This window comes from Lygodium microphyllum, chromosome 8 (genome assembly GCF_053477565.2).
Source record: "Lygodium microphyllum isolate KBCC chromosome 8, Lygodium_microphyllum_v1.1.10, whole genome shotgun sequence".
Taxonomy (NCBI): Eukaryota; Viridiplantae; Streptophyta; class Polypodiopsida; order Schizaeales; family Lygodiaceae; genus Lygodium; species Lygodium microphyllum.
Genome location: NC_141142.1, coordinates 49,610,504 through 49,634,681, shown reverse-complemented (window position 1 = coordinate 49,634,681; position 24,178 = coordinate 49,610,504). Strand labels below are relative to the sequence as shown.

The 24,178-nt window shown below is 38.9% G+C and overlaps 1 protein-coding gene across 1 annotated transcript in view; it reads left to right on the top strand.

Annotated features, from left to right (window-relative positions):
• The first annotated feature begins 15,552 nt into the window (after positions 1-15,552).
• Positions 15,553-24,178, top strand: part of LOC148032263 (acyl-lipid (8-3)-desaturase-like) — a 58,850-nt gene continuing 50,224 nt past the window's right edge. Inside the window, exons 1-2 of the mRNA XM_087682912.1 lie at positions 15,553-16,418; positions 16,798-16,890. Coding sequence (XP_087539038.1) covers positions 16,255-16,418; positions 16,798-16,890 — 257 coding nt within the window. The 5' untranslated portion in view covers positions 15,553-16,254. The remainder of the gene's footprint in view (positions 16,419-16,797; positions 16,891-24,178) is intronic.

The window sequence follows — 24,178 nt, the reverse complement described above, 5'->3', positions numbered from 1 at the left end:
CCTACCGTTTATGAATTTGCATTTGTTGTTGGTAGGTGCAAATACTATTTTTAATGTGTTTTTTGTGTGCCAAAAAGTATTAAATAAACACTTTAACATAAAGAATGGGAATAAACTAAGGCTAAACCTCATGTCCTAGCCTTATCATATATTCACGGATATCATAATTTTTTGTGCTTTTTTCATGCGTAACATCTATTTATACTTATTTTTCTTGATTTTTTATTTATCTTATTATTTATTATTAGTTTTTTCCATTTTCAGACATGCAAAGCTTACATGAAATAAGAACCATCTTTACACTCCATATAACCCCATATGAACACCAAAAGGACCATGAAAACACATAAAACACTGAATTTCTTAAAATTTCATCATTCCTACATTGCAGGTTTTCTCGATTTTCATTTTTATTATACAAACAATAAGAACCAACTAAGAATTCTCATTTTTCAAGCACAAGAAATCATATTCAAACATTCAAAATCATTTTTCATAATATGTGTGAAAGAATAGTCATTAAACGACAAAATTGAGCACTTACATGCTTAATTTAATATGAATCCACACGCATTTCAAAGTCAAAGAAGCTATTGACGCTCTTCCATGGAAGTTGATGCATCCCCAACCTTTGATTTAGGCTCCATAATACTCTAGCATCATCATACGTCCAAAATCTATCGCTTTAGCCCACCCCTCTCTCACATAGATTAAGCCATAAGAACAAGATGCAGAGAGAAAAGAGAAATATTGAAATCTGAGATTTTGATTAAGTGCATCATTTCCCTTGATTTCTAAAGCGATTGAGTACAAAGAAATTGTGCATCTCAGTCCCCAAGAGGGTTCCTCTCCTTTCAGCTGATAAGAAAAACCTATTTTCTCAAGAAATGAGGGGCAGCAAAAGAATTAGCACCCCCTCCCCTTCATGTTTCATTTTTGGGCTTTTAAGTCCCCTTAAGCTTCTTTTAAGCTTAATCTCCTAAATAAACAATTTCATTTTGAGTGTTCACATTGTCTAGCAAGTGGTTTCAGCTCAGAAGAAGGGGCAAACAAGCTTAGAATCACGATCCAACTTGACAGCTAGCTTTGTGGCTTCAAAATATATCAATGTGGCCTTCATCACATGATTTCCAGCTTCTAAATTCAATAGCTGCTTCATAATGCCAAACCTTGCAGAGATTAAATGGGGGGTCAAACGAACTCCAATTGCGATGAATAGACACTTACGTTGGATTCTCGGCATTGAAATGCATCTAAGAAAACTCCAACTCCTTGATTCACAGCCATTTCATTTTCCATGAAAATTTGCTATTTTATGCCTCTTGGAGTCTTTTTGTGCTCTAAATCATTTCCAAAAATCCACTCTCAATGGAGTTGAAAAATGTCTGCGAAAAGTGACTCATAAACTTAGTATCTTGATCATGCACAATGACATGCGGAAGCCCATACAACTTAAAGACATACTCCATAAACTGACATTGCCACTTGAGACATTGAATATCGTATCTTTGTGGGGATAAAGTGGGCTACTTTGATGAGCATATCCACTACTACATAGATGCTATTCCAACCCTTCTTAGTCATGGGCAAGCCAATGATGAAATCCATCATAATGTGTGTACATTTATCCTTAGGAGGATAGGCAATTACTACAACAACCGCCTGGCTTAACGATGTTGTCTTGCTTTGTTGAGATGGCACATATCTAGATATAAATCCCTTGACATCCTTCTACAGGCCCTTCTAGTGGAAAATCTTTGATATTCTATCATAGGCCTTAATAAAGACATCTAGGGACTAGCAATAAGCAAAAAATGTGTCTCTTCCATTATCTTTTGGGTAAAAGAAGAGGTATGGGGGGATTACAATCTTACCATCTAACCATATGAGGCCATTTTTTAGATGATATTGGCAGTTCTCTTCCATAATACCTTATTGTAATTTTTTTAAAGATATGGTTGAATTTATCATTAAGCAAATAAGCTTCTTGAAGCTCCTCTATCCAATCATTATAAAGCTCAGTAATAGATAATACTTTATTCCTCACTTTCCTCACCATTTGGAACAGTCTTCATACTCATCATCCAAATCCTCGTACTCAGACTGTTCATCATTCCCATTCAGAGGACTTTTCTTGTCCACAGTGAGGGCCCAGTTGTACAATAGATTTAGGTCATTCACCTTAGTCCATCGCCACTCCGTATTCTCTATGAGATCCTTAAGAGGTTTAAAGTTTGCAACTTGGTTACCAACTAGCTCTCTCATCAAGTATTTAAGAATTCTATGGAGTTCAAGTTTATTAGTTCGTACATAGTAGGTGATGGGTGTTGGTTGGCTAATAGAACTCCTAGCCATCATACAGACAGATAGTAATGATGTAGCATCATTCTTGGATAACTCAAAAGCTATGACTCCATTGGTTTACTAATTGCTTCTACAACTTGCCTATAGTCATCCTCATCAGCAAAGAATGGTAAGTTGATGGTTGCCAATACATGCATCCAATCACACTCATCCTCAAGGCAAGGAATATACTTAGTTAAGGATCTATATTCACACTTTTGTTGCGAGTCACCCTTTAGTATTGCAAAAAAAACATCAAGGTCAACTAGTGAGGTTTTCCAAGTGTCCATCTCTACTTGAACAGCTTTTGTTCAATTGTCCAAAAATATTAGGCCGTTACCCCAATCCTCTATCACTCAAGCATTTCTCATCCATAGCCTATCTAACAAAATGTCGTAGTCCACTCCCTTCATGACTATGAAGTTACTTGAGAATTGGATTCCTGCTATCTTTAGAGGCCAATCTTTTAGCACTCCGAATGGTCTAACTTTCATTCCATTCGCTAGTGTAACATTAAATTGTGAAGTTTTCAATGGTGGGTTTCCCCAAGCTTACAGAACTGCATGGCTAAGCACACTAACTCTTGCTCTTGTGTCCACATTTCCTTTCCATGTGGCATCACCTAATGCAACAATAGGTAAGACTGCATGCATTTCCATGCCCTCCCAAAAGGCATTCAATTATAGAGAGTTAGACAACGGGTTCAAGGTTAAGCTTGGTATATGCATCTCTGCATCATGATCCGGCAAGTTGGTCACTCCATGACTATCAAGCCTTTCTACCCATTGCTTCATACTTGCTATAGCATGGGTTTTTGCCTAAGCAAATCTCATAATGGCAAGATTACAAGAGTTGATATTAGTGTCGTGAGCAAATTGCCAACCTTTTCCTTTTCCTCTAACTCAAGGCCTTTCTACCAATGCTCTTGGGTAGTTCGTATGTCTGTGGCATCTAGATTTTGCTTGTGCGGTACTACATGGCATGTTAATGTGCCTCTTGATCTCAAGTGCATAGGGGAGACTGGTGGACTCACGCTAGAGATCTCATTAATATCATCCTCCATGATAGGCTTTATATATTGTAGGTGCGCTTGAGCTTCTTTCACCCACTCTTTGACTTTGTCCACAACTTCTAATTGGCGTTTTGAGTTGGGGTATTCTCCAACCTTGGCGCTTTCCTTTTCCACTGTCTTAAGAGTAGATGTTTCTACCTACACGTTCGTAACCTATTTCCCCTTGGTCAGTGTGCTGGCACTATTTTTTTTGAGTGTTATCTTGGCATCCACCCTCTTCTTTCTCCTCCTCGAGCTCTTGTTTCCATCAGACATTGCATCTAAGTTGCTAGGTCCAGGTAATGAGATACCGGCCCACTTCATTTGAGCTCGATTCGTGACGTTTAGTGGGATTGGTGTGGCTTCATCATCAGGTGTTTCGACACTAAAGATTCCAAATGGTATTGATGGCACAATTGCCATGCTAGTGGAGGATTTCCGTCTAGGGCAATCAACATACAAATGTATAACTCCATGCTCTAGATATCTCAAGTTGGCCTTGTCCTTGTTTGCTTGCTCCTTTTTAGGGCAACGAGATGAAATGTGCCCTAGATGTCCATGCGTCCAATATGCTAGTGGCTCTTGGTTCAGGCCCCCTCTCCTAGACCTCTACCTCTTCCCTTGCCTAAAGCCATAATCAACACTAGTATAAAGTCCATCAATATAGGATTACCCTCCTCGTCATAGGAGACATCAGGGTTCACATATGTTTCATCCTCCAATGGCTTCTCTACAAAGTATATCGAAGCATCACTCAATGGATGGGTCACTATGGGTCCAAGTGACTTAGGGATTCCCATGGGGTTGATGTCAATCCTAGGGGCAGCTAACTTCAAGTTGTTGGGGGTTGCTAGAGCTAATGGATCTCATCTTCTAAAGTTGGACTTCCTCCCTAGATAGTAGGGATGAGTATAGGGTTGTGGGTATGGATGCCTTCTTGGCAATCGGTAGTGCATCACATCATGTCCAAATCTACCGCAATTTAGCACAAGGTTGTGATCTAGGGTTGAGACATTTAGGTGGAAGATGGTTCCCACCACAATGCACATACTATACGTGGGGTCACATTGGCCTTCTCAACATTCTTGTAGCTTGGCCAACTCTAACTTCAAGGCAACTATCTCTTGGTTTTGGTCGATGTTTTTTCCCTTATCTTGGGTGCTATGGCTTGATCGCTCACTAAGGGTTGTGGTTCTCTAGGTCTTCTTAGAGGTGGTGTTCTCTTGTAGTGTGGCTCCTGAGCTTCTCTCTCTTAGCAAGTCATCAACATTTATTGCCTCTTCAAAGACCTTGGCTAACGTGTCACTTTGCAGGTTCGAGCTACTAGCTAAGGCCTTATAGATGTCTTCATTTCATATTCTATTAATAAACACGATGGAGATTGCTCTTTCATTGGGTAGCTCCGTCATTGCAATCCTCTTGTAGAGGCTTCTCACGTGAGTGACATAGTCTCATATTTTCTCATTGTCTTTTTGGCTAACATTCATCAACCTGACAATGAGGTTGTCTGAGTATCAGACTTTTTGAAAAATCTCTTAAAGATCCTTTAGGCTATTGAAGTTGTTGCCCTCAACGTTGTCTAGGCTAGTAAACTAAATTCATCCCTTATCTCTTAGGTAGAGTTCAAAAACTTGTGCACACTGATGAGCAGGGTCCATGAGGATGTTTGCATCACATACTTACTCAAACTGCTCAATGAAGTTGTAAGGATCGTTACTTGCTTAATACTTCTCAGTTACTTTGCCACTATAAGTATCTTGGTCTGGCTCCTAGAATTTAAGGTGATTCCCAGTCCAACCTAGCAACTTCATTGCTAGGGTTGCTCCACTTTGCTTTGTGGTAGTGTTATCTAACAATCGCTTCATGAGAAGCTCACTCAATGTAAGATCTGCTCTTCTAATACTCTCTCCATATTGGCATTTTCTTCTGCTCTATTTCTACCTATAATGGCTAGGATTTGTTGGACCTCATTGAGCTCTATCTCTTAGCATAGCCTTTGAGCACTTTGCTTCTAGTTGTAGCTGGCTATGCATTGCAAGGCAACTCTTCCTAACCTCCTCTCCTCCTCGAGATCAGTCATGATTTCATTTGCGGATCTCCTGTGGTGTGCTATTTTAGTTTGACGATCGTATCATGATACGAGTTGTTGTATGTCAACTAAAAAATCCCCTAGGTTGCCTGTGCTTCAACAAGTTGTCCCTCTAATTCTTTTCAACAAGCAGGCCCCTTGGTTAAGCAGGCTGTGAGCTCAAACAACCCCCATGCTTTTGAGTACACTACATAAGACAAATTCAATCTTTTAAAAAAATGAAACTATGTTGTAATGCATTGTTTGTAGCCTTCACAATGGCTTCCAACAAAATGCATCCAAATCTAGCAATAATGCCCCAAAATCTGAGCTAGAATAACTCTATCAATCTATTCACCTATTTTGAGTGGATTGGTTGAAGATTTGTTCATGATATTGTCATGGATAACAAGCTAGAATTTGATGTAGACCTCAATTCAATGCACTTCTCAATCCAATAATTCACATTCACTTTGATACCAACTGAAAAAAAATCGATTTTGATGCGCAATGAAAGGGAGAATACATAAGATATGGAGGTTAAATCCATCTTTTTCTTCTTCATTTTCTTGCACTCTACTTAGTATCTTCCAAAGTGGATAGATGCTCTGATTTTTATGTCACTTTACACATAGCCTCACTTTATTTCATACAAGCATACAATATAGAGTTATCCTATGGCATATCTTTCAACACAAGTCGCATGTGTTTCAAAGTAAGGGAGATGCACAAATGGGAGATCAACTCCTCACCCTTTCATCCCACTCATGCAATCAAGCCTCCTATTCTAATGAGAAGGTGAGTGCCATAAGTGTATCAATTATGTCCTTGGTTTTGTTGCACATTTGCCACTATGAAAGTTTAATTGTGGGGCATTGGGTGGAGATGCTTATTCTTTGAAGATCTTAACACTCTTGGGGCTCAACTATTTCTTACCTAATTAGCTCGCATTCCAAACTTCAAGTCATCATCCTCTCTTTTTTGCACTCCCAATACAAGTAAGAAAATTAGATAACTCAAACGAGTGTAGCAAACTCATGATGTCATTGAATGTGAAATAGTGACCTCATGATTCATGTGGTCCTCCTTGATCCACTTCTACTCCACTCTTTCTTGTTCAATCTTATCTCTAATGGCTCCAATGATGAGAGGAGAAGAAGAAGAAATGCAAATTTAAAGCACAACTTTTCCTATGTAGTAACTTTCCAATTTGGAATCTTTTAGAAAAATCTACCCAAATACCTTGTCTTTTAAGAAAACTTATGTCTTGAATAGCCATAATACCATATTTAATAACCAAATGGAGTGTATGTTGGAAAGAAAAGGAGTTATAGAATGAACATTTAAACCATGCATGTTTAGATTCAATTCGTAGCATATGAATTGAAGTTTAACACACAAAGAACAATATGCCTATATATTTTTAAATAGTGCCAAATGGTTTTGTATTGATTAAAAAGAAAGTAAATATTTACAAATCCACATGGGAAATTCCATAAAGGTGAATGCTTCAATACAAAACTAAAGGAATATCTTAAGAGCCATACCAATAACCTCTTATAGTCTAGATTTTTGAGCATGCTAAAATATATTTAATATTTGAGATAACATTGCCCATAATACTTAAAAATAGCCACATTCTTCTTATGTCCATGAAGATGGGCATTTGTAGCATTCCAAAATTTCTAAAAAACAATTGCTCTAATATTGGTCCAAATCCTAAAGTAGGATCAATCATCTTCCCTTTGAGAGAGAGAGAGAGAGAGAGAGAGAGAGAGAGAGAGAGAGAGAGAGAGAGAGAGAGAGAGAGAGAGAGAGAGAGAGAGAGAGAGAGAGAGAGAGAGAGAGAGAGAGAGAGAGAGAGAGAATTGGCCTATGAGAGACAAAATCATGTACAATGTTGATTGTCACTAAATATGAAAGTGTGTCGTGCTAAAGGATGATCTATGATATAGTGTGAAAAGTAGCCAAGGTGATGTACAATACAAAATAATGTCAATGTAGGGATACATTAAGAAGAGGAAGCAGTGCATGCCTAGCTATGTGGTTGAATAATACACAAATATCTAGTTCCCATGTGATTTTTCTTTTTTCTGAAGTGCTCTTTTTTGTAACTATGTTTGGAACACTATTGTGCCCTTAGTTGGCATTGACCCTACCCTTCTCTCTTGGATGGGTAGCCTCTTCTTTACTCTTAGCTCATGGCATGTGCCCCACTATGTAATTACTTCTTCTTTTAGAACATGTGATTTTTCATTGAGTTTGATGAGCACTATTCACATAAAAAAGTTATATTGAATTGCAATTTTTTTTTTAAAAAAAACCCTCAAACTTTATAGAAGGAGTTTTAAAACATTGAACTTTACAAAAAATTGACAACTACATACAATTTAAATCAAATAATTCGAAAATCCTTTCAAAAATTTTGAGTTAAAGGTTTTTGTATTTGTTTTATCGAAAATGTTTTTCGTAGACATTGCTCATGAAATGAGAGCATTGATTACATATATGCATAGATTTATTTTGAGTGATAGTAGAGGATTTTAACATTTTTTGGTCTTTAATAAGATTAAATTGCACATAATCCTTAGTGCTTTAAGACATCCTAGATTCATCATTTTGTCCTTACATTATTAATATGGCCCGTGGAGTGCTTGTCTTCCTTTTCAAAAGATCATGGTACAACCTTGTTGGCAAGCATCACCTTTTTTGGAGGTAGTGACAATTGATATCCATGTACAAATTGATGTTTCTTTTGTAAAGGCATGAGAGAGAGAGAGAGAGAGAGAGAGAGAGAGAGAGAGAGAGAGAGAGAGAGAGAGAGAGAGAGAGAGAGAGAGAGAGAGAGAGAGAGAGAGAGAGAGAGAGAGATTCCTCTTTAGATTTCAATCGTTTCATTTCTCCATATTCAAAAGTTATGGAATGGAGATTATCATAGGATATTTTGTTGAGTAGTTAATAGTTCACTTCCTCGAGGTCTCTAAGTTGGAGGCTACCATTACTCATGTAGATGGATACCTACTCTACTTGCTCAATATGGACAATAACCTATTCATATAATGCCAAAAGCTCATCAAAAGGGACCAATGCCTTCACAAGATGGATAAAGGCAATACTTAAATATCATTGATAACTTGAAAAGTGGTCTAGGATGGTCACGAAATATAACATGCAATATAGAGTATGGTTCTTACTTTAGTAAATTTTTTAGATAAGTGACATTGTGCTTCCTTAAATCTCAAGCACGAGACCGTAGATTGGAAAGGTTGTGGACATTTCTTAATGTCTTATGTTTTTTATTACACGTGCAAAAGAAACAACTAAAAAGGTTTTTTACGTTTAAACTCAAAGACAAGGGTAGTCTCTTATGGGCATATTAGGATGAACAACAAAAAAAGTTTTTTACGTTTAAACTCAAAGACAAGGGTAATCTCCTACGGGCATATTGGGATAAATTTGAGATAGGGAATTACAAATGTTGATATGTGAAGCTTCATGTTTCAAACTCAAAGGCACAGATTGTGAAGTTGACGAGACTTAATAAGCTAGGGGGCTAACACTGATATGTGTCTTGGTATACACTTCAAAGAACAAGGGGATTATGGATGGAGGAATCCCTCAAGATCAACACACTAGGTATGGAGAAGATGGACTATGAGCATCAATTGGTGCGCAAATCGGATGCTAGTAGTGAGCGCCGGAAGGTCCTTAAGAACAAAGAACTCTACTAAAACTCATAAAAAACAAGAAGAGAGTTTACACGACATGAAGCAAAAATACAAATTGGGTACAATCTCTCCCCATGCCTTGTGTGAGCGCTTCACAAGGCATGTATTTATAAATTTATTCATCTTAAAGCTCAAAAATAGCCAATTTTATAATTAGCATGCTTTAGCTTTTGCGTTTGCTTTTGTTCAAATAAAGAATAAAGCGGTTGGATGGCCCAAAAGTCGGGATGTGTCCAAATACAATGTCCCATAATGAAATATTTAAACCGTGCACCCATGCGCATACAACATAATAAATATTTGTCAAGCAGTTCAATAAGTAAGTGAGCCTAAATAAATATTAGCACCACGTCTTTAATGATAAGACGCGCGCCTATAAAAAATGATAATTTTTGTTAGGTAAATTGAATACACGCTATCGCCCAGTGCTTCCCAATGCCACTGTCGCCTGCTTTATACAAACTAAAACATTGACAATTGTTAAAAAATAATAAAATTAAATCGACAAAAGTGAATACCTAGTAGTCTTCAGCTACAAAATAAATAAATAGATTGGAACTCTGTCCTAACCTTAATTTAATATGAGTGCACTCTAAACTCATAAAGGTTCATTAATTTAAATATGTATTTTGCGGAATCACTCGCTGTGGAGTCACCCACGTACACATTCAATTAATATGACCCCTGAAAAGGACAGGTGTTCCCGTCAACTTCTCGCAGAAGGAATCCACCTTGTGTACGAGCCCCGATAAATAAATATAGTTTTATGGAATCCACCGTGGTCTCACAGAATCCACCGTGGAATAAAAAACTCACGGAATCCACCGTGGTCTCACAAAATCCACCGTGGAATATGCCTCTCGGTATCATCAATAAGGTCCAAAATGGAGATGACAAGTTTATTGGAAAATATTTTATCACATTAGCAAAGAGGTTGCTAAAAGATCTCAATTCTTGAATTTACTCAAACATACATTTCTTGTATTTTACCAAATCTTGCACTTAAAATTGGCTATAATTGACTTTACTCGACTAATCATTCTAATGAAAGGTATATGAATAATATTTGAAAACAATTTATGAAATAAAACATGATATTATGTGGTGTTTAGAAGTGATGGACATCTAGCCTAGGAGATTGTATGCATTGGGTTATATGTAAGCATAGCTATTAAAATAAGAGGTTGGGAAATCTATTCTATATATTATTTAGAGGTTTAGCTTGAGGATCTCTAATCAACCAAACAAGCTCCTAAGCCTATGTGGCACAAGGAGGTGAAGTTTGGTATTGGAGACATAAAGAGGGTTTTTCTTTTAAGGATGAGTGGGGGTTATAATTATTTTCCATCATCTCTCTCTCTCTCTCTCTCTCTCTCTCTCTCTCTCTCTCTCTCTCTCTCTCTCATACACACACACTCTCTTTCTTTCCTTTTAATTGAACAAAGGACATGATCATGGAAAGGGAAAATGTGACTCTTTGAAAGATTGTACGTGGCTCACACACACACACACACACACACACACACACACACACACACACACATTTTCTTAGAGAGATGATTTTTTAAAAAAGTTAGATAAGTGGCTTGATATGATATTTTAATGGTTGAACATATGCATGTAATGTGTACATACTCTAAAAACATCCACAAATGCACATATACTCTAAAAAAGAGTTGAATTTCTTTTCTTATTGAACATATGGAATGAGATCATGTTTTAATTGTTAAACATATTCATGCAACATATGTGCATACTCTAAAACCACACATAAATGCACATAGACTATAAAAACACAAAAAATACATGCACATATATACATGTATGTGTGTACACATATGTGCAAACTTCTACGCACATACATACATATATGTATACATGCTAATGCACACATAAACATATATGAGTGAGAGGAAAATGAGAGAGAGAGAGAGAGAGAGAGAGAGAGAGAGAGAGAGAGAGAGAGAGAGAGAGAGAGAGAGAGAGGATACAAGCTTATAAAACACACACTTATAGACGTGCACACAGATGCAAATACACACAGATATATACATGTATATATGTATGTAATGCGCACGCGCGCGCGCACACACACACACACACACACAAACATGTGTACATGTACACACATATGAAGAAATATGAGAGAGAAAAAAAAGAGAAAATAAGAGAGAGAGAGAGAGAGAGAGAGAGAGAGAGAGAGAGAGAGAGAGAGAGAGAGAGAGAGAGAGAGGATACGAGCTTATAAAACACACACTTATAGACGTGCACAGAGATGCAAATACACACATCTGCACACAGATATATACATGTATATATGTATGTAATGCGCGCACGCGCGTGCACACACATATAAACATGTGTACACGTACACACATATGAAGAAATCCGAGAGATTGAGAAAAAAAAGAGAAAATAAATATGAGAGAGAGAGAGAGAGAGAGAGAGAGAGAGAGAGAGAGAGAGAGAGAGAGAGAGAGAGAGAGAGAGAGAGAGAGAGAGAGAGAGAGAGAGAGAGAGAGAGAGAGAGAGAGAGAGAATAAAAAATAAGAAGAAAAAAAAATGTGTGTCCATCATTCATTTATACACACACACGTGTGTATATACACATATGAATGTGTATATATCATATATACATACATACATATATAGAATTAAAATGCATTATTATAATATCTATAAAAGATATTATAATAATATATTTTATTATGCGTATATATATTACTATATCTAATGTATAATATTAAATAATAATGATGATATTAGAATATAATTATATGTTAATTGAATAATATACATATTACTTATAGCCATTAATATATTAATATAATTGATTATATATTAATTATTAACTATTAATATACTAATTAATCGTTAATAAAATATGTATAATGTATATGTATATAATAGTTAATAAAATATATATGTGTATTATGCACCATGTATATATGTTAATATATAACTATAATTTGTAATATTTAATAATATATTATCCATACTTAATTTAATTTAATAATATATTATTAAATATATTTTTTTCTTCTTATTTTTTATTCTCTCTCTCTCTCTCTCTCTCTCTCTCTCTCGTTAATAAAATATGTATAATGTATATGTATATAATAGTTAATAAAATATATATGTGTATTATGCACCATGTATATATGTTAATATATAACTATAAATTGTAATATTTAATAATATATTATCCATACTTAATTTAATTTAATAATATATTTAATAATATTTTTTTCTTCTTATTTTTTATTCTCTCTCTCTCTCTCTCTCGTTAATAAAATATATTATCCATACTTAATATATTTAATAATATATTTAATTTGTAATATTTAATAATATATTTGTAATAGAGAGAGAGAGAGAGAGAGAGAGAGAGAGAGAGAGAGAGAGAGAGAGAATAAAAAATAAGAAGAAAAAAAAATGTGTGTCCATCATTCATTTATACACACACACGTGTGTATATACACATATGAATGTGTATATATCATATATACATACATACATATATAGAATTAAAATGCATTATTATAATATACATAGATATTATAATAATATATTTCATTATGCGTATATATATTACTATATCTAATGTATAATATTAAATAATAATGATGATATTAGAATATAATTATATGTTAATTGAATAATATACATATTACTTATAGCCATTAATATATTAATATAATTGATTATATATTAATTATTAACTATTAATATACTAATTAATTGTTAATAAAATATGTATAACGTATATGTATATAATAGTTAATAAAATATATATGTGTATTATGCACCATGTATATATGTTAATATATAACTATAATTTGTAATATTTAATAATATATTATCCATATATAATTGTGCATATATATATATATATATATATATATATATATATATATATATAGAGAGAGAGAATAAGAAGAAGAAGAAGCAATAATTCTCAATAAAGTTCATGGGTTGTCAATTTTTTGTAATATTGTAGGCTTAATGTGTGAGGATAATATGCATGCCATGATAGGCTCAATGTGTATAGAAATCACTATTAAGTGTATTTGTCATTAAGAAACTTTGAGAAATAGTCATAAGGGTTTTTTTGAGATATATTTTAGGCTTGATCTTTTTTTATGTTGGCCTTCATCCCTATACATCAATGAGTGCTACATCGCCATAAGTTACATTTTCGCATATTCAACATTGTAGTAATCTAAGTTGCCAAAGCTTTCAAAGTTTGGATTATGTGCCTTATATCAATCTTTTGTGAACTATCTTGCCACATAAAACATGCTTTTGAATATGAGCATTGAGAGAATCTTGTTGCAGAGTGCCTATTTTTGTTTAAAGAACACCATCTTATAAAATGTTCTCTAATTTTGACATAGTGTAAAACCTGCTTCTAAATTCCAACCCAAATACTTAGGCTGAGCCAAAAAACCCCGACTAGTCTCATAAATATCAAGGTGCAATGACATTCAAAAAGATGCAAGCTTCACATTTTTTGGGCCGTGGACAAATTTGGATGGGCAATAGCCCTGCCAAGTGTATCATCTCCACCCAGGGCATATAAGACCAATAATATCCTCATTATAAAAAGGATGCATTTAGTAGGCCTTGAGCTCCCACACTTCTTCGAAAGGCTATTGGCTTAGCCACTAAGGTGCCAACGTCGAAAGCGTATGACCATTTTAGTGTGTAAGCAACTTGTGCCCGATTTGTTACTTTTTTGAGGCAGGCAGGTGAGGACTGACAGTGTGAGACATCCTTATTAAAGCCCAGACACATGTAGGTCTATTGACTTGAATAAGTTAGCTTAGTACACAATGACTTGCTCATCTTTGCTTCACCACAAATTGGCATATGATTGTGGGTCCATGAACATCACTTTTTAAAGGACATTGCATAACCAATGTGGTTCCATGTGGCAGGTAGCGAGTGGATGAGCTGCACGGCCAACTACTCTCGCCCTTCTCTCACAACTCGCTTATTTACATCTCTCTCCTTTTTCCCACATGGGTTCCATACTTAACCTTGACTTGCATGTGTTTGTAACCACTAATACTTGCCATGTAGGTAAATGGACACAAGTGTACCCTTGCTCTTACATTAATTAAAAATATTCACGATACAAAAATATTTATATTATGGAACATTTAGAGCATTGTGGCTCTGTAAGCAATTTCCTTATCAACTTGAAAGATTTGGCTTTCTTGCGCCCATCAGTGTTCACAAAAAACCATCATTCATACCCTTTGCACATGATGTACTTGGCAAGCTAAGGCAGTCTAATTGTGTAGTGGAAAAAAAGGTACACTGATGTCAAGCTTAGCACCCATGAAGTAAGGGGTAGCGTCTCCTTCGTTCCATCTTTGTTCCATATCCATTGTAGAATAAAGGAGTCAAAAGCTTGCCCATGTCTTGGTTAACCATAAAGTAATGGAACACATGATTTCCCTATAGTTTTTGAGCCTCCCATGGTTAAATTGCAACAAGCTTGCCATGTAAGAAAATGACTCACTATGATTACCTTTTTGACCCCATGGTACATCATGTGCAAACCCTTCTAGTGGGAAAGCCAATTGAAATGCGAGTTGGTCTTGACGAGAACCAATTATTTTTTGGACATTTAGTTATAAAACCGGTTAATGCTCTATTCCCGATCAAAATTCAAAAAAGTTTGTTGGAATTCTAGTTTGTCATGATGAAAATCGACTATTTTCAGGGCATTTTAGTGATAGAATATACTAATGCACCGTATTAAAGTCGTGTAATATTGAACATCATCCTATGGCTATTTCTCAAAGCCTCCTTTTAGATCGCTCTTCCTTCGAAAATATTTTCTTACTTATTAATGCAATACGTTAGAGACTTTCCTTACAGAAAAAAGTATTGAGAAAAAAGGGAAGTTAATGTTCACATATGCTTTTTGTTGGGCAGCCTAATTGGTACCTTATAGATTTGGTATCATATTCGTAAGAAATGAAGATAGTGAGATGCATGTACACAATAGCCTTCACAAGCAATGCTTTAATTTTCTTCCCAAAAATGATAATGTTTGGTGGGGGGGGGCGGGGGCGAGGGGGTCTTCCTTTCTTCCATTGGATGGGAAAAATGTCTCTCGTGAACACTGCTTGGTTACCAGCAAAAGAGAAGAGAAAGAATCTGATTTCCTCTCTAATTGACGATGTCTCATTTGTCTAGAAACGAGCTGATGAACTAATGCTGCCTTTTCTTTGCCTTGGTATTTTCCGAATTCGGGAAACGCAACTGTTTTATCGCTCTGCAAAAATATGAACGGGATATACAAAATTGTCCTTGAATTCAGGAGGGAAAGGCTGGCGTCTCGTCTGGCCCATTTTCTTGTGGAGAAAACGTACACATATGTGACCGCTCTCATCTTCGGCCGAGCTGGTTGAGGTCCTCCACTCACAAGGCTGCCGTTTTCCGCCAGCTGCACGTGTCCTTCCTCTCTTCCCATGCGCCTGCGGCCTCGAAGGAAGGGGGAGAGACAGACGGAAAGGAGAAAAAGACTTCAAGAAAGGGAGTGCTTGTATGCTTGATTTGAGACCGAGAGAGGTCTGTGTGGTGGTGTGTTTGCTACAGACACTTTGTGTGCCGAGAGACGTCGAAAGAGAGAGTGCATGTTGTGAGAAATATCAAGAGACTGTGTGGTGAGGGAGATAGATAGTAGGCTATACGTTGTGAGAGATACCGGGAAACTCTGTGTGTGTGTGTGTTTGGAGGGAGAAGTGTGTGTATTGTGAATTTGAGAGAGAGGGAGGTGTCTGGAGAGAGAGAGTGTGTGTGTTTGTGTGTGCGAGTGAGTGAGCGCGAGCGGGCGCGCCTTGACCTTAGAGAGAGAGAGAGAGAGAGAGAGAGAGAGAGAGGTGTGTGTGTCTCCAAAGGTACTGGCAGAGAGTGTATGCGAGTGTTTTCAAGCTAGAGAGAGAGAGAGAGAGAGAGAGAGAGGCCAGGCCAGGCCGCCTCCTCTCCATTGTGATCCTTCCCTGCTGATATTCTCTCCCCCGTGTTCCTGCATTACCTCTCCTCCGATGCCTCCTCACTCCCCTCTCAACGTCCCCCCCAACCACCTCACCTCCTCCCCCCCCGCTCCCGCCAAGCCCCGCACCTTCTCCATCGCTGAAATCCGCTCCCACAGCTCCCCGGACGACTGCTGGCTTGCCATTAACGGCAAGGTGTACGATGTCACCTCCTGGTACGCTCTGCCTCCACTAATAACATTTCATTTTAGCTCTTCTGATCTTTCTCAACTCTCAGGTTTTGCACCTTGTTCTGCTTGGTACGCTCCTCTTTTACATATCACATTTCATTAAGCAATTCAATACTTCCTCCTGCATTGTCCAAATTTTTGCATCTCGTTACAATAATGTTTCCATTTTAGTATTTTGATCCTTCTTAATCCTCTTATGTTTGCATATTTCCGGCCTGCTACGCTCCACGCTTACTATCACGTAGCACTTACGATCTTGCATTTGTTCGATTTTTTGCATTCGTAGCAATTCAAATCCTCTTGCATTCTTCTTGGTTGCATATTTTTCTGCCTCCTGATAATTATGCTTCTCTCTTGGTTGCAGGGTCCCTCATCATCCCGGAGGTAGCCTCATATATGTTAACGCCGGGAGAGATTGCACGCAGCTCTTTGAGGCTTACCATCCTCTCTGCGTAAGGTATGTGACCAGATCTCCCGCCTCTGGCCAATCTAGATACATGCCAAGGCTTCTGATCCACGTGCTCCCGCGTTAGGCAATCTGGAGTGTTGGACAAGACTCAATATTATTGATTTTGCTGATCTAGATCTTTGATCCATGTACATTTGAATGTTGAATCTCGACAATGGACATGTCACATTGGATTCCCAAGTATAACCCTCTGATTTCTCAAAATTTGAACGGACTCTCTGCTTCTTCAAAACTAAAGCAGCGGACCGAGTGGAAGTATCGATGCGAAGCCAAAACATGGTTAAAGGCGTTGTATGGTAGTCTGTTCCTCTTTACTAGTTTACGGTTACCATCGTATTATTTTGCGATTGGGCAGAAAGAAATCAACTCCCAAACTTGACCATTACTTAGACTCCGTGCTTCCGTCACCATATCACTACATTAGTGGGACTCCTTGTTTCTTCTTTTAGGGTTTCCGTGCCAGTCCCAATGGCACGTGCATCAATTGAACATCACCAGAAGTGCAAATTCGAGCCAATGAAAGAACATTTCTTGGAATTTGATTGGTAGAAGTGACATGCAGAGTGCTTTTCTTTGGTATAAGTTTGCCTTAAACGGCATTGGATTTGAAACTTTCCCCGTGAAAAATTGAATCCAGTTTTGCGGTCCAAAAGTTGTGTGGACTCCCAAAAAGTGACCGTTTAATACAACATGCAGTTGTATCGCTTCTCTCAATACTCAGCACCCTGGTCTTGTGCCATTAGCTTCTCGATGTAAGAGAGACATGGCAGATGTGATTCACTCACATCAGGTAATACCATAAGTTTCTGAACTCAAGTGGACTGCCATTATGGTGCAAGGGATACTTGCATTTTCTCTTCTACCTTGTGGTTGTAAGCTCTAATTCTACTTAAGGTTGTATAAGGCAACCCAATCGAAGTTAACAAAATTTCCGGCTGAAAAACCCTCTTTGGCTGAAACTAACGAGTTCTATTATGCACATGATTTAAGGTTTCACTATGAGCGATATGGAGTCTTTGAGGATCACTAAATCATTATTAGCGTTATTATCTATGTATGGGATTGACATTATCGATTGCAAAGAAAAACAGAGTGCGCGGACATGACTAGCAAATGAACTTAGACAGAAATGTAAATGAAGAAGAAATAGGATGAATGGAGAAGGAAGCTCAATGAACACATTGAGTGTGGGAGTTGTGATAGAGCAGATGCTCAAGGAGGAGAGGGCTGTCCAACAACCGTTGACTGTTGTGGAAGCGGGCTGAGGGATAGAGAAATGTGATGTACTTTGATCGTTCCTGAGTGCTGCAAACAACGGATGCTCATTGTTGGATGATGAGGAGAAGATGCCAGGCAGCAGGAGATCCAAGATGCATCAGGGCCTGATGTCGAGATGGATGCTAAGGCTAAGGACATGTAGGACAGCAGCAATATGCAGCAGATACTTGGGTGGAGAACAGTCCAGCACAGCAACACAGCCGCCGGCAATAATGATCACAGGAAGGTAGGCGGCAGAAGCCAAAATGCAGCCAGCTGAATGATGCTAGAAAGGACAAGCAGCATGTGCGTGCAAGAATTGTGTGGAGTGATAGAAGCAAAAAGGTAGGGCTGCTATGAACATAAAGAACTGAACAAAAAAAACAAGAACACATGACCTCAAAGATAATGAACTTGGGAAATGGAATCCATATGCCAAAAGCACAAGATTGTGAGCGAAGCCATGGAATGTGGACAACCAGCAGAGTGCTCCTAATCTCCCTCTCTCTAATGGGATGTTGTCTGCTCATATTACATATAACTGAGATGGAGGAGAGGTGGGTAATAAATAGTTTGAGAAAATACAAAATAAAGAGCAGGTCGGCCAACATTATATGTGGCTAGAAATACAAGTTCGCTAACAATAAATGTGTTGCTCTTAGAAATCAAATGCACTCTGATTGTGAGTCCATACACACAAGACATGTATATTGTTGTGTTGCTCTCAGAAATGAAATGTATTGTGATTGTGAGTCGGTACACCCAAGACATGTACATTACTAACACCCTCTCTCAAATCATGGGAATAAGTACAATAAAATATACCATGATGAAAAACACTATGGTACATACAACAATGACAATCATATATAGGACCATGGATACCTAAGTAGTGGGTGAACAAGCCACCACTAAGGTGCCTTAGAAAGACATTCATGTCGATGTTGATCGTACCAAACTTTGATCATAGAGAGTAGAAATAGTTGAATCTTGATGCTTTTAACAAACAAGCTCTATAGAAAGCACTACCATGACCATAGATTCCTTGTCTTTAGCCAAACCGCCAAAGTGTCCTCTCATGTGGGAATAGACTAGGAGTAAAGATTCTTCTCTATTAAGTAGCCCTCATGAATCTGAAAGGCAAACAAATGCCAAGATTTGAATTTGCTAGACGTAATCACCACTTCCTCTTTGGCATTGGATAGTTGTGAGGGATGATAGCACTAGGGCTAGAAAAAAACTTTTGAGGCCATTGTGGCCAGCATTTGAGTTGGGTTCTGAGGATGATGATGGTGTTGGAGGAGTCCTTGCCCTCCTTCTTCTCCTTCTCTTTTCTCAATGCTACTAGTTTCTTGCAATCCTTGCAGAGGTGTTTGCTTCAAGCCAAATTGGTATCATCGACCCTTCTTTTTTGATCACCCCTTTATGAAGCTTGCCACAATGGTAGCACTTGAAGTGTGGCCGCTAGAACGAGATGAAAACCTCCCCTTTAAATGTAAGTAGACTCATGCTCAAGCAACATTGAGATCATATGTTGGAAATTGATGGAAAATTCAGTATTTGAGCTCATAACACATGTTTAACACCATTAAACTCAAGAGGTAGTTTCTAGAGTATATTCCTTATAAGATGGGATTTGGGAATAGTAGATTGCATGTTGCAAAGTTGATCTTGGTTTTGTGTCACTCAAAGGAGTGACTAAATTGTATCAGTCCTTTTGAATTGGATATTTTGTAGTTGCTTGTAGAGAGTAATAGCTCACATGGTCAACAAAGCCTTATTTATAAGTTGGAGCTTTTTCCACATCTCTAGAGATGTTTTGTAGGAGGTGATTGTTTGAAGGACTTCCTTTGAGATGCATTAAGGAAGCATTGAATATGCCTTGGTGTCGTTTTTGTTGTCCCAATCAAGGATTGCTTCCTTGTAATTGTCTCCATCCCAATTGGTTGGAAGTGGAGAGGATGGTGGGGGATGCAAGGTGTTGAGAAACCCTTCACCCTTCACCTACAGTTTGCGTTTTTTATTTTTGCATTTTGCGTTTAGGGTTTGTGTTTAGGGTTTGTAGCTCCAAAAAGGGGTGCCATCCTAGACTGACTGTGCCTATTTATAAGGTCACTTTCTCATTCATTCCTTACGGCTGATTCATTCAGTCTGTTACCTCTTCTCTCCAGCCTCTCCACTACCCTCACATCCCTTCAAGAGGACATTGCAGTTCGTGGTTCGTGGCTATCTTCATCATCTTCCTTGTGCTACGGCACCCTTGTTCCCTTGTATCACATTCACTCCATGATTCAGAACTTCATCATTCCATTCATCAGAGTTTCTTCTCTCTTCTCTTTTCTTCTCCATGTTTGCTAAGTTCACTTCGTGTTCCTCCTCGCCAATCCTACTGTCTCGTTGTGGTAGGCCATCTTTTGACATGGTATCAAAGTTGGATCTGCTCAAACAGCGGCAAAGATCCTCCACTCTAGTGAAGGCAAATATCGGTGGCGGGTTTTGGCATCCACTTCTCTTTTTCTTCCGTTACATCAACATCTCGTTTTTGCATATTTCAGGTGTTTCAGCTTGCTGCCCACATCCCATTCGTGAAGGACATCTCAATCAAAGTTGTCCATTGCTGTCTCCATCAGTTGGTGCCTGATTTTCAGCCCTCTTCATGGAGTTTGGAGTTGATTCCAGCGAGGCAAGTGTTGTTCCTTTGCAGACCTGCTGCCGTATAGCTTGCTACATCATCACAGTTTTGTTGCCTACGTTTTTAGTCTTTCTCTCTCTTGTAGGCTGTTTTGCCTGCGTTTTTAGTCTTTTCTCACCTGTTGCCTACGTTTTTAGTCTTTCTCTCTCCTCCAAGCTGTCCTGCTTGCGCTTTTAGTATCTTTCTCTCCTTACTTGCATTTTTCTACTGGTTGCAACCTCTTACTACTGGTCACATCCTCCTCTCACTGGAAGCTCACTTCCAATCCTTCCATTGCCCTTCCATCCCTTGAGGTAGACATTGCGGTTCGTGTTTCACACTGTCCTCATACCCCTTGAGGCGGACATTGCGGTTCGTGGTTCATAGTGGCTGACCTCTTATTCTTCAGTAAGGCACATTGGTATCCATGGCTTTTTTACCAATAGATGTCCAGACTATTGGGTGCTCCTACTGTGGCATCACCGAACATACCACCAATGCTTGCCGACTTCGACCTTTGCTCCCTACCCCTTCGGAGTACATGCATCTTTCACGAGGTACTCCTTGTGCCACCTCTCCTTTTTGGGCCATAGAGATTGTTCTGCATCGGCTATCAAAGTACTATGCTCAAGGCAATAAGACCCATTCGATGCGCACTAAGTCCTTTCAAGCACATGGAGGATCAATTGGCGGTACGAGCTCTTGGAGATCGTCGCAATGCCAACGGCAGTCTTCTCCCACTTATTTTCAGGTACAACGGCTTTCATGACCTACGGATCTGCAGTCCACTTCATCGAGAGACGATGATTGTTTGATACCCTCTCCTCGTCAATCTGCTCCTTCGAGAGACAGTGGTTGCTCGACTTCTTTTTCTTCTTCGGCTACCCAGTTCGCTCCACTGAGAGGTAGCGACTGTTGCCCACCTCTTGCTCATTCTGAGCCCCACCCTTCTCCACCCTCGACTACTTACGTTCGAGAGGCCACCTCTGGGAGCTCTTCGGTACCCCAGATACCTTCTTCAGCACGACCGGCGGCACTTTCTTCGTCATCAGACGTTTCGGAGTCCGTGATCCATGAGTTTTTGGATTTTCTATCTACTTCAAAGGGGGATTCAGAGGGGGATGTTATTTCTTTGCCCTCAGAGGGGGCATCTACTTCTTCTTTAACTTCAGCGGGGACCCCTCCACCTCCCACCTCAGAGGGGGAACCTACTCCACATGAAGTTCTTTACCTATCCTCTATTTTCTTGGGGTGGCTGTCTTCGACGAGTCATCTCTTCTACTGATACCCAGGATCTTTAGGTACCACCTAGATCGGGACCTCAGAGGTTCAGCCGCGACTTCGCGACGAGGCCTTCACATTCCTTTCAGCATGGATGCACGGAGCTAGTGGCTTCTCTCCCAAGGTTGAGTTTCGGGTTCTCTAGTTCTCTCTATCTATTGTTCTTTACTACAGGTTCCCTTTGCGGTGGAAATCTTGGATCTTAGGGGTCTTATTCTCTTCTTGCTTTCATCCCTTGGTCAGCATGGAGCTGAGCCACCTCCTGAGATCGAGTACGGGTATATCCTTATGGTTCTCGACACAAAGTCCGACATTCCTCCTATGCATTGCATGTTTTCATTATCTTTGTTCTAGGGCGCTTGGGCAAGTGTACAATTTCCCCACGAGGGACACTGTCCAAGTGGCACTTGCTGCATGAGCCTTCTTCAACGTGTAGCATTGCATCTCCACCTCACTCTTCTCTTGTTCCCCTTTTTGGGCCCGAGAGCGGGTGTTGAGAAACCCTTCACCCTTCACTTGCAATTTGCGTTTTTGCATTTTGCATTTAGGATTTGCAGCCCCAAAAAGAGGCGCCATCCTAGACTGACTGTGCCTATTTATAGGTCACTCTCTCATTCATTCCTTACGGCTGATTCATTTAGTCCGTCACTTTTTCTCTCCAACCTCTCCAGCCTCTCCACTACCCTCACACCCCTTCAGGAGGACATTGCGGTTCGTGGTTCATGGCTGTCTTCATCAGCTTCCTTGTGCTACGGCACCCTTGTTCCCTTGTATCACATTCACTCCATGATTCAGAACTTCATCATTCCATTCATCAAAGTTTCTTCTCTCTTCTCTTCTCTTCTCTTCTCCATGTTTGCCAAGTTCATTCCGTGTTCCTCCCCACCAACCCTATTGTCTCGCTGGTACATCATCTTTTGACACAAGGTAGATCTTAAAACAATATACCATAGTTGCTTTTGCACAAACCATACTTTCATCACTGCACTCCGCTAGATAGTCAGGTAGTTAGGGTCTTTAAGAGTTCAACAATTCAAGCAAGGGTGAATAGGTCAAATTATAGACGAGAGAGGAATAGGGTGTGAATTGAGTGTAGTGAATGGAATCATGGCAATTGACACATGTAAACCTTCCCTTTTGTGTTGAAACCAGGCAAAAGTGCAGAGAGGAAGAAAATGTAGGTAGGCAGTTGGCATTTGTGAAGAAAAAGTGAAATCAACTGCATCAAATATGAAATTGTTAGCGGTTGAAGCAAGACGATGGCTGGACACAGTAAAATGCAGGCTGAGATAGTAAAAATGCAGGCACTGCAGCAAGAACACACAGCAAAATAGGCCGTTCAGCAGGTGAAACCTGTTGCCCAGCTGTCAAAACAGTTGCTTGGGCTAGTTGGATCAGGATAGCAATTGAATGTAAAGATTTGGAGCAGTTGGGAAGAGCAATCAGACCTGAAACAGCAGTCATAATCAGTAACCAGCACCAGATAGGTCCTCTATCACTATGAGTTAAACAATGAGAGTGCTCTTTTTGTGGTGAAGAACCCTGTGTTTCATTCTCACATGAAACACGTTGAGGTGCACTAATATTTATGTGTGAGAGTAGATTGTGGAGTTAAGAGTCAGCAGTGATTTACTGTCCCGTGGAGGACAATGTAGTAGATCTCTTCATGAAGCCCTTGTCTTAGGCTTCTATGCTCCGTCACATGTGCTTGTTAGGCCTTAAGTCACTCCCCAGGATTTAAGAGGGGGTGTTCACATTCCATTATTTCTTGCTGTTGATGTCTTGATTGTGAGCTCCATTAGAGTTTGATGGAGCTCTGATAGTCAATGCATTTCATTTTCTAGCTTGTTTGTTTGTTTTGCTGTGTTCACATTGGTCAAAGTGCTCAGGATTGAGTGCATTTCAGCTTTGTAATATTCATAGCACTCAGGATTGAGTGCATTTTAGTTTTGCACTAGTTTATGGTTGTATTCACATTGGCAAAAGGTTATTTGTTGGGGTGGCAACATTTTGGTGTAATGCAGCTCCTTGCTGCTGGTTGGTTAGTTTAGGGCAGCAGCAGCTATA